This window comes from Orbicella faveolata, unplaced genomic scaffold (assembly GCF_042242905.1).
Source record: "Orbicella faveolata isolate gen_17 unplaced genomic scaffold, um_ofav_v1 contig_34, whole genome shotgun sequence".
Lineage (NCBI taxonomy): Eukaryota > Metazoa > Cnidaria > Anthozoa > Scleractinia > Merulinidae > Orbicella > Orbicella faveolata.
This window is the reverse complement of record NW_028301563.1, coordinates 17,006,553-17,017,500: the sequence shown is the minus strand read 5'-3', so window position 1 is coordinate 17,017,500 and position 10,948 is coordinate 17,006,553. Positions and strand designations below refer to the sequence as shown.

The window sequence follows — 10,948 nt, the reverse complement described above, 5'->3', positions numbered from 1 at the left end:
AATGTTCGTTAACGTTGTTTTCATTCTCAAGTCCAACCCACTTATTTGGAATCGGAAACTTACTTCCAAAACTTAATTAAACCCTTCCTCATAAATAACCCTCTGGTCTTGTTACTGGAACTGTAAAATAATAATCCCGTACTCAGATCTCCAGTGGTCAGCATAACACCGAGTGAGATCTGGGTACGTGGCTAGTAAAATGAACCACAGAGGAACCGAGTCATTTTTTTTTTAACAATTTTGTTGTCGTATTCATATAACAGGAGGTTCCAAAAGACAAATGCACCACAGCCGTTTCTTCCTTAGAGTTTACTCTTTGGCTTCTGGGAAACTTCGCCTCTGTTAAAGAGTTACGAGACGCCATGCAGACCGCGTCATTTCCACTGGTGTTTGCAGGAAAACTGGTGCTGGATTTTTCGTTTGATGAGCACTACTCCGTAACGGATAAGACGGGAGAAGGCATCGTCATTGAGTTCACTGAAAATGGGAGGTTGGTTCATGACAATACTGTCGGTGCCGTCACCAACGCCCCTCCTTACGACTTCCATATGCTGAATCTTCGTAACTACGTTGCCCTTTCCAAGTATGCTCACGAGGAGTTGGTCTTGGGTGAGACTCACTTCAAACCTACGGGTGAGGGTAGCGGTCTGCTTGGGATGCCCGGAGACATGACACCCACTTCAAGGTTTGTACGTGCTGCGATTTTGGCGAACTTCGCTGGTCCAGTAAAAACAAGCAAGGAGGCAGTTAAGATGGCTTACCATATTCTGAATACTGTCGACATTCCACACGGAGTGATTTCTGACCACAAGCACCAGGGCCTCGCAGACTTCACCTCCTGGGCGGTGGCTAAGGACCTCACGAACAACGCTCTCTATTTCCGCACTTACGAAGATCTGACCATCCGCGTGGTGTACCTGAACAACGTGCAGGCAGGAAGAAAGCTCAAAATCAAAATGGCGTCTTCGACTGATGGGTTTAAGGATGTCACCGGTGACATGGTACCCGCTGAAGCACACACCGAACTGTGAAGACTTCTGGTGGGGACTTCAGCAACGATTTAGTCGTAATCGAAACCGAAAAGAAAAAAAGAACAAACTGGCTAAAGAATCTTTAAACCTTGATCTTCAATTTAAGGAAACACCTTGTGTTAAGTTTTATTATCACAAACTGATCGGAACATGAAAGCATATCTTGTAAAACAATGATTTCTCTAAGCAAAACGGACATGCATTTGAGAAAATCGTAGTCATAACTTCTTACGAATTTGACAGCGGCAGTAGAGAACTTGAAAAAGAGCGGCCCTCTTATTTTCAAGATCATTGACATTAACTTTGCGCATGTCCGTAACGTGACCTAGCTCCTGTAATTAAAATCCCTGGAATAATTTGATAATAAAAAGTCGAAGCAGATAACTCGATCAGATGGGGTTGTCAGTAGTGTTGTGTTCACAAAAAGAGAAGGGAGAAATGACAAGGGGGTCTATTCTCCTGTTGGACGAAAGAAGTTTTGTTGTTCTCGAAGTGCTTTGTTACAACAACAATAAGAAGAATAAGAAAAATACTTTATTTCATCTCAGAATTTGAGGGAAAAAACAGAATTTTCATGACTAATCCAAATGACAGGGATGCTGGCTACCTGAAATAACCTGAAAGTTAAAAAGGCCGAACACAGTTTTCGCGCGCGCTTTTGCTGATGCAATTCAGCGCGTGCACAAGGATTGCAAAAAAAAACAAAAACAAAAACGAACAAACATGCCGTCAATAGAGCGATCATTTTATTTACTCAACATCCGCAGTATCTGTGCTATTTTTCTCTATAATTGAACGCAGCGTATTGATGGCTTTAGTCTCTTATTACAAAGATATGTTAGAAAAAATAACGATACAAAGAACCCAGAAATTCTCAGCTTTTTCTTTCTTACCGAAAGAACCCAGTTAAATGCAGTGCATGCGTAGTAAGTCAAAAAAATGCGATTGAATGAAAATTGCACTCTCGCAAATACGCATATTTCTCGAGAACCATGCACTTATTAGAATTTCACGAAATTTGGGACGAAAGTACTTTGGGAAATAAGTAACTGTAGTATTGAAAATAAGTGAACTTTAACAAAGGAAATTCTAGATATTCCAGTGAACCTTCAACAAGGGACAATTAAAGATCTCTCTGTTAAATTATTAGCAAAATGGTGTTAACTTGTGAGAATCGCTACGTGCTTGTTGCATGCAAATTATAAAGAAAATCTAATGACTAGATTTTCTGCAAATAAGTAAAACCGATTTTAAAGGCCCGTTTAGATTTATTCATGATGCCATGGCAACGGTACATACGGCAGCTTAACCATCAAAAAACCAAAGTTTGTGTTGTTAACTAGGTTGCTGCCATTTTTGACGACCGAAGGATCAAGGGTTTTAGAGAAAAAGGTGAATGAAACACAGGTATCAATAACTTTGTTCAGCCACCTTAAAAATGCCAGGTAGCCAGTTAAAAGTAAAGAGAATTTACATGTTTAGGTCAGGAACACAAAAACATACAAACGTAGATATACACACAAATAGATACAAACAGAATTAAGCTAACTACAAGTGGACTAAGAATTCAGGAATTATTATACAACAGTTTTTAATCAGAAAGGAACAGAAATACAGTTTAAATACATGAGGGACATCGCAGTTTAAGAAGATGCCAGAAGACAAACCTAAAACAACCAGGCTTAAACCGGATTCGAACCTTTGAAGGGAGCAGAGCTTTGTAAACTGTGATAGAAAGTTGACTGAAAGCTGATAATTTTGGGCATTTTTAGTAGATACGCAAAGGACAAATGCATATAAGTATGGATACAAGAAACACCCCCTTCATTCCTTTCCAGCCACTCGCTGAGTTTGTTATCGTAGGCTACAAGATGATTTATCCCAAAGCTAGAACTATTGAAGACGGTAATGTGGCGATAGCCTTCACATCTACAATATTTTGGTATGGGGAGCCCTTACGCTGTACGAGTCTTATGCTTGTACTCCGAAATAACCAATTTTTGCACACTTACTCGTACCCAGAGACCCACTGATATCCATCACTGGTTTTAAAGATAATCAGTAGAATCTATAAAATGAGCTTATTATTAGTGGGCGGGGACAAGGGGTAAAACAGCTCTCAGATTGAATTCTGTGGTCACAGCCAGCAGAAAGAGCTCATTTTGCCCTTGGAGACAGCTATGAATGGAAATCAAAGGGATCTCCCAGGTCCATGCTCTTGTCAAAATATTGCCCAGAGCTCCTCGGTTTTAAGAGTCATCAGGTGGTTTTATCAGACAGCGTGTAATCAAATTCAGTTGCATGAGCGCGCTTCACATTCCCATCGTCCGCGCTGATGTCGTCCGCGTTAAACTACCCCGATGAAAACGTTATAAAACAATTGCTTCATGCGTCAGCCATGCGCTCATCGAGATATGAAGCACTTGGGAAGTTTGCAGAGCGTTCAGGAAGCTAGAGTTACTCTCGACCGGCTTCGCCTCGACCAGCTCTTACGCATCTTTCGTTCTCTCCAAACTTCCTGCGTGCCTCATATCTCGATGAACGCTCAGCTGACCCATGAACCAATTGTTAATTTGCAATGGCATTCCACTGATTTGAGGGATGTATGTTTTTTTGTAGATTTCGGTTTCTTTTATAATGACAATTCGAATGCTTCATAATTTATTAGGAAGGGGCCTTTGGGTAAAGCTTAAAATATCAAAAGCTCAGTGTGTATTTGTTGAAACCTTAAGCAATCGAACAACCATGATTACTTTTTACAGTTTCACGGAGGTGTCGTAACGTTTTTGTATGGACCGAAAATTGACGCCAAGTGGTATCCTGCCCATTGTTTAAAGGGGCTATGTCATGGTGATTTTAATGTTTTGGAGGTCTAATAAAAAAAAAAAATAAATAAATAACAAGTGGCCTCAAGTACCATTGATGATAATCAAAATACCCCTGGTACACCAAAAGAAAGATGTCAAGCTATATTTTTAAATCGCATGCAAACCAAGATCTGTATTTGACTATTTTTTCCCCGGCACAAAAAGGAACTTGAAAAAGTTGGCCCAATGTTTTCAAGTTGCAATCCATTTCAATCCTTGCCATCCTTAGCCACAGAATAGTATTTATAGTTTTGCTAAATTGGTAAAATAATGTTAAACAAAACGGAACCATTAGCTTTGGGGTTTTCTTTTCTGCCAATATATATTTTCAGCTCTGCAAAGTAATATCTAAAGCTCGTGACATGGCTCCTTTAAGGGTTTTTCGACTTAAAATGTCTGATTTAGATTGACAAAGGCCATCAAATCTTTGTTTTGTATGCCACTTTCTGGGTGTATACGTGTCAAATAGCGTGAAAGGGTCACAAGAACATATCTTTCCATTTGGCCACAACTCGGGCCTCGTTTGCACAGGTCCGGACAAATTTTTGCACGGACAAAAACTTGCACGGTTCCATCGTGCGTTTACACGGGACCGGCGGAACTGCACGAATTTTTGAACGGCTACGTGTGCAAGTTTGGGACCTGAAAAAAACAGGTCAACTTTTCGACCGGCACGGTTCCATATTTCGTACAGACTGGTGTAAACACCCGAACCGTGCAAGTTTTTGTTCAGATAGCGCGGTTAAGGCCTCGAATCTAGTTATGTTTTACCTGGTTGCCTAGCAAAAATAAAACATTTTGTTACATTTTGTCCCTGGTTTGTTACATTATGTTAAATTTAAGACAAAACAAACAAACAAAAGCAGGTTACAGATATGAGGAGACGAACGGCAGCAGCATGGATCGCTAGTTTAGTTGTTATCAGGGTACTTTTCCGAAAACTTTTTGGTTACGTCTTCGCACTTGCTCCTGACCGTTTCCCAATCAACTCCTTCCGCTGCTTTTCCTGCTTTGAAGTCTATAACAACATGTAGCAACAAATTAATTTCTTTCTCAGACCACGTAAAGTTTTTGTCTGCCAGAATGTTTGATTTGCCGCGTACTGCATCAGCTGCAACATGATTGGCTTAAAACATTAGCGATAACCGATCACAACAGAGACGTAAAAAACCATTCAAATGCCGCGACTTGTCTAAAATTTGCACGGATCCATGTAAACACCACTGCAATCGGTAACAGAATTTGCACGGATCCATGTAAACAGGCGGTCCAGGAACAAAATTCGTCCGTGCAAAAATTTGTCCAGGCCCGTGTAAACGGGGCCTCGATGTTCCCAGAGGCGATGATTACGTAATCCCACAAGTCGCAAACAATAAAATTTGGAGGCGAGCTTGTTTGCAAGCGCCATTTATTACATCATCTCTTTCAAGTTGATGACAATAGAACTCTGATTAGAAGTGTAGCGTATATGCTAAATTATTCTGTCAAGTTTCGATGCATCAAAGTATAAAAATAGCGCCGACATTAATTTTGTTTGTAAGAGTTGTTTTGCTTCGTTTATCGTACGGGTAGCACAAGGTAGCTATTCTGGGAGTGCACCAGCTCTGGTAAGTCACACAAACTGCCAAAATCTTGAAGTAAGTTTGGCCCGCAAAGACAAGTTTCTTCTGCTACTTTTTTAAATTCTAGATTAGCTTTTGCTTTTCAGACGAGTCAATTATGACGCGGTAGTTGGAACTGTTTGACACACGGTATATTCTTATGTTGTCAAAAAAACCTTCATTTTCCTTCGCGCTTCTCGTAGAGAGCTTTTTCTTATCGTAGGCTAAAAATGAATTATCCCAGAGTCGGAAATATGGAAGCCGGTATTGTAGTGAATGTCTCCACATCCACAATTGTTTGGCATGCCCTATGACTGTGCAAAGTTTCATGCTTGTACTCCAAAACAAGCAATTTTTCACGCCCCAATCGTGCTCAGTGACCCACTGATATCCATGGCATGATCTGTAGCCACACGATCATAAATTGTGTATTGTCGAGCTCTACACTCTAAGGAGACAATTTACTGATCGGAACCGGTTGAACTTTGAAAGTGAAAGCAGTGTGACGATTTCAGTGTGGACAAATGACTCCATAACAAGGAATCCCACAAATTTCCGGATAAAAGAAATCGCAAAAGGTGAAAATGCTATTTTTTAGGCTCACCAGCTACCATTTTTTCGCCCGGCTCTTTGTAACACTAGAACTTCAGTTGATGCATTGTTTTTAGTACTACTTTTATTTATAGGGTGAGTTACATAATATTTTTGGCTTAAGTTCGGGTGCACGTGCCTCAGTCACCTGATCATAAGCTTGTCAAGTATATTTTCAGAAAACTGGTCTCAAGTCATCAGTTGAACTCTCAACCACCAGGCAGCCTCAAGGACTACATCAGTCGGCCAAATAAGCTACTCTAAACTCTACAACAAGGGAATCTAAAGAGATTCAAACAGTAAAGTAGTTTGGAAAAATACTGATCACGGACCAAAATTATTGTGTTTGGCATCATTTTAGCTTAGAGTTTAATTCCGTAATCTATGATTTAATCGCTTTCATCTTAAAAGACAAATGTCCATAAAAAAGATAAATTAAAATGATCTGAAGCTTGGCAAAGACACTTAAATAATTTTCTTTGACGATTTCCTGTTATATCACGATAATTTCTTCCAATTCAATCAGAGATGGTAGTATTTGTGGCTGCTTCTCTTTGTTTATTGCAACTGTATTTGCATTGTTCAAAATTTACATGTACGAATTGCGCGATTCTATACAACCATAGGTGATTGTTTTCAAGACTCCGCCCATAGAGACAGCCCTTAATGCTGGACAATTTGATCTCCACCGATCAACCCTCGTTGCAGACGTCTTTTATTTCTATTTGCACTGGGAAAAGGGACGTCTGCGAAGAGACAGAATCCTATGTGGAAGGGTCGGGTTGTTAGTTATTTTGATTAGAAAGTAAAGATGAGGGAAATTAGAAGCGCGCTAATGTCAAGTTTCCTTTATTGGTTTTGAAAACTTTTTCAAAACCCCGACTTTTTCACGTCACAGTTCACCGGGGAGAGATGGCATTGCCGTTCTCAAGAGATCATGCTTTCCTTTCTCTCATATTTTGGCATAAAAATCACCAGCTTTAATATCCAGGAGAAAGACACATCCCGTTGCGTCTCATAGGGGAGGTCTTTCAAATTATTCCACTCTAAATGACAGTGTTAATGAACTGATAAGTATCTTGCTTACAGAAGCGTATCTTTCTGCTTCAGGCGGTCTTCATCCGGATTCCAATGACAATGAAGATCCTTGTTACGATTCAACTGCTGTCGTATCTCTTTCTGGCCGCGAGAGCTTGCACCGAGATTCGAGTGAAGGCCGAAGATAACACAGTAGTCGTCGGCCGAACCATGGAGTTTATGATCAGCCTCGTGTCGGACATCATAGTGGAACCTAAGGGGTATTCCCGTACTGCAGCTCTACCAGCGAACTGCGCTAGTCATCCAGCTCCCTTGAAGTGGCAACACAAGCACACCGTCGCATACTTGAATGCTTTTAAACTGCCAATTGGTGCAGATGGAATGAATAGCGCTGGGCTGTCAGTGGGTTGTCTTCTGTTTCCTGGCTTTGCCAAATTTCAGGTATTTTGAGGAACGTGGGACACTTTCAGCCGAACATAATCGAAATTCCCAATTGCCACTTGTTTCTATGACAAGGTTATGTTCATAACAAAGGGCTAGTTTGGTAGAGATTCCGGCAATTAATTTTAGATGGAATAATCTGCGATGACAAAAAAAAAAAACATTTGAAACGACCGGTTGTTTGGCTGTCAATCAATAGATGGTCATTGTGTCAGGTTTTCTGAAATACTATATCAAATGAATTAAAACACGTAGGGAGACCTCTCATTCCTAATTAGGAGATTTCACATGTGGAGGAGATTTCTTTGCGTCCAACAAGTGTTTCCTACGTGATAAGCTATCATAGGACTGGTCTTTGCCTGGGATACGTCACCTGCACATGACTCCTTCGGATTTCTTAATCGGTAAAATAGTTGCTTTAGAATTTAAGACAGAATCCACCAGAAGTTCGAGTAACGAGTGGACAAAAACCTAATACCAAGATTATTTACATCGTATTGCAAACTTCTGTACGACTGTTTTAAATATCTTCTCAAAAAAAAGATCATTTCCAACAACACCAAAACGTCTTAAACGAATTGTTGAACTTCGTAGGAAACACTTGAAAATACTGGCGAAATGAAACTGATTATGAAATTTTGCCTGTGTTTGCACAAGTTCTCTGAACTTTGAAATTCATTTTCTCTCGTTCCCATGGGAAATTGTTTTCGGTGTTATTACAGGCAATTATTTATGTATTTACCTTTAAGAAAATGTAAAAATGACTGTAAAATACTTAAAATTGTTCTGGTACCAGATTTTTGTCCTCTAAAACCTGAAATTGCTCGATTTTCTATCGGATTTCGTCTTAATGCTTTACTAAGATTGTCGTGTTCATAACATAGGATGTCCCAATCGACAATTGTGGAATGGCGATTTCCCAGCTCGAGTTTGCCCCTTGGCTTCTGGGAAACTTCGCAACGGTCAAGGAAGTGCGTGAGGCGCTCAAGATGGAATCGTTTCCGCTGGTTTTTGATAAAAAGCTTCTGCAGCACACCTTCGAACTGCACTACTCAGTGATAGACAAAACTGGCGAAAGCATCATTATCGAGTTCACAGACCAGGGAAGAAAAATCCATGAGAACCCCTTGGGTGTGATGACGAATTCTCCTCCTTACGACTTCCACATGCTGAATTTTCGTAACTACGTTCAACTCTCCAAGTACGCTCACGAGGACTTTGTTTTGGGTGGAACTCAGTTCAAACCTCTGGGTGAGGGTAGCGGTCTCCTTGGAATGCCTGGTGACTTGACACCCACTTCAAGGCTGGTACGTGCTGCCACTTTGGCAAACTTCGCTGATCCAGTCAAAACAGGCGCCGAGGCCGTCAACTTGGCTTTTCACGTCTTGAATTCGGTCGACATCCCTAAAGGTGTGGCTTGTCACGGGAAACAACAACGCTTTGCAGACTACACCTCCTGGAAAGTGGCCAAGGACCTCACGAACAACGCTCTCTACTACCACGACTATAACGATCTAACTATCCGTGTGGTGTACCTGGACAACGTGCAGGCAGGGCAAAGGCTCAAAATCAAGGTCGAAGCACATGAGGTTGGAGGGTTTAAGGATGTCACCGGTGTCCTGACACCTGCTGAAGCCGCACACACCGAACTGTGAGACGGACTTCAGCAACACGTGTTAGTCTTAAATCTTAACCGAATAAAGAACTGAACCAACTGAAAAAAGAATCACGAGAAATGAAATTAAAAAGGTTGCAATGATTTCTGTCACCACATTAGCTTAGGACATTAAAAACGCAGTGTGATCGGGGCATAGCCCCTAGAACTTTAGTGAAATACTAATTTTTTAGTCCACTTTAGTTGAATGGCAGTCGAGAATATAGTGAATATTGTAGTTTCGTCGTTTGAGAAACGCATTACAATTAATCGTTTGTAGTTACTGACAATCTTACAATAAAAACTTGCAGCAGAATTCGTTGTTAGCATTTTTCAGGAAGAGACACAAACGGTGGGGTTAAACTCGGAGAAGTCTGACTGACTGATAATGAATGGTATTAAGATTTCGAGTCGTCCAATTCGGTCTGAAATCATACTTGTGACTCGCGCGCACAATTTCCGAGAAAAGAAGAGCCAAGTTATAAAAGGAAGGGAAATTTTGGATTAAAAACACTGACAAAGGAAACGTAAATTGTTTAATGTCGCTCTGAAATTGTGATTGGTTGACTTAAGCTGCAATTATGAATATGATTGGTTGATTTAAAGTACTACTTTGAGTGTAATTGGCTTATTGAACTGTCTGATAACAACATGGCAAGTGAATTAGTGGAAAACAGGAGTTTTTTTTTAACCAATCACAATCGAGGAAATTTTAATTTTTATTATTAAGGGAGAATTCAAAATAACCCAAGGGTGTATCCTCGTACATGACGAAAGCAATTCTGTTCTGAGTGCTTTGTTATCACTTCTTTAACCTTGGGATTTAGGGATTACTTTATGAACATACTCATGATACGAGGAAAGAAGTAAAATTGAAATACATGAACGACCATAACATAAGAAGTTCACAAAAGAAAGCTTAAAAAAATCATTCTTGATCGAGATTCGATTCCGTGAACGGCGCAGTCTTCTACCAATTGAGAGCAACGTTGGGGCAGGTAATTTTGAGAGTTCGTAAAAAATCCGCGAAGAAGGAGTGTTAAACAGCTCTTCAAAAGCAAAATGGCTTAGAAAGGTTCATTACCAGAGGGTAATTGAATTGGCAGTCGTAAAACAACTTCAGTAAAAATGTGCTTGCTCTAAAAGTTCTTCCGCTCGCGACTGAATACCCAGAGCACGTAGGCCCTTCCAGTGGCGTAGCCAACATTTTTTTTTTCAGGTAAGCATAATTTTCCCTCTCCTCCCCAAGTCCCAAAATATTTTTTACGTGCCGTGCATATTAAATTTTTTTTTCACCATCAGTATGGTGAGGATATGTTGTAATAGTAAGCGTTCTTATTGATAACTTTTGAACTAATATTGTACGTGATACTGTTAGCTTTTCCAGGAATTCGATGTATTTTATAGGTCACAAGCCCCTTCCTTAAATCCTTGTTTTTAGATTGGAAAGCGCATTTGATCATTTAGCCATGCGCCATATAAGCTCACAAATTATCATCATTATTATTATTATTATTATTATTATTATTATTATTACTATTATTATAGCAATTTGAAAAGTAGCAAAGTTGCAAACATATCCATAGCATATGACATAGACAAAAATAGTTGACGGGTCTCCTTGCTTCAAAGTTACAACAGCAGGGTTACAATAATGGAGGATATGAGTGACAGCATCACCTTGCAATACTATGCCCAAAACAAGCTGTGAGAAAGTCTGGACTC

At 40.1% G+C, this 10,948-nt stretch overlaps 2 protein-coding genes across 2 annotated transcripts in view; both read left to right on the top strand.

The window, feature by feature from the left end:
• Positions 1 to 1,414, top strand: part of LOC110049087 (uncharacterized) — a 3,386-nt gene extending 1,972 nt beyond the window's left edge. The window contains exon 3 of the mRNA XM_089299057.1: positions 264 to 1,414. Within this exon, the coding sequence (XP_089155183.1) occupies positions 264 to 1,031 (768 nt within the window). The 3' untranslated portion in view covers positions 1,032 to 1,414. The remainder of the gene's footprint in view (positions 1 to 263) is intronic.
• A 4,032-nt stretch (positions 1,415 to 5,446) lies between these two features.
• LOC149105052 (uncharacterized) lies at positions 5,447 to 9,541 on the top strand. The gene is made up of 3 exons (XM_089299058.1): positions 5,447 to 5,505; positions 7,201 to 7,569; positions 8,454 to 9,541. Exons 2-3 carry the CDS (start codon positions 7,222 to 7,224, stop codon positions 9,222 to 9,224), a joined length of 1,119 nt encoding a protein of 372 aa, XP_089155184.1. The 5' UTR covers positions 5,447 to 5,505; positions 7,201 to 7,221; the 3' UTR covers positions 9,225 to 9,541.
• Positions 9,542 to 10,948: the final 1,407 nt, after the last annotated feature.

What these genes read in the sequence shown, in the direction of transcription:
- LOC149105052 (XM_089299058.1), top strand. Translation starts at nt 7,222, where the DNA reads ATGACAATGAAGATCCTTGTTACGATTCAACTGCTGTCGTATCTCTTT. An exon ending in CTGGCTTTGCCAAATTTCAG is followed by an intron (nt 7,570 to 8,453) that starts GTATTTTGAGGA and finishes TTCATAACATAG; the next exon opens with GATGTCCCAATCGACAATTG.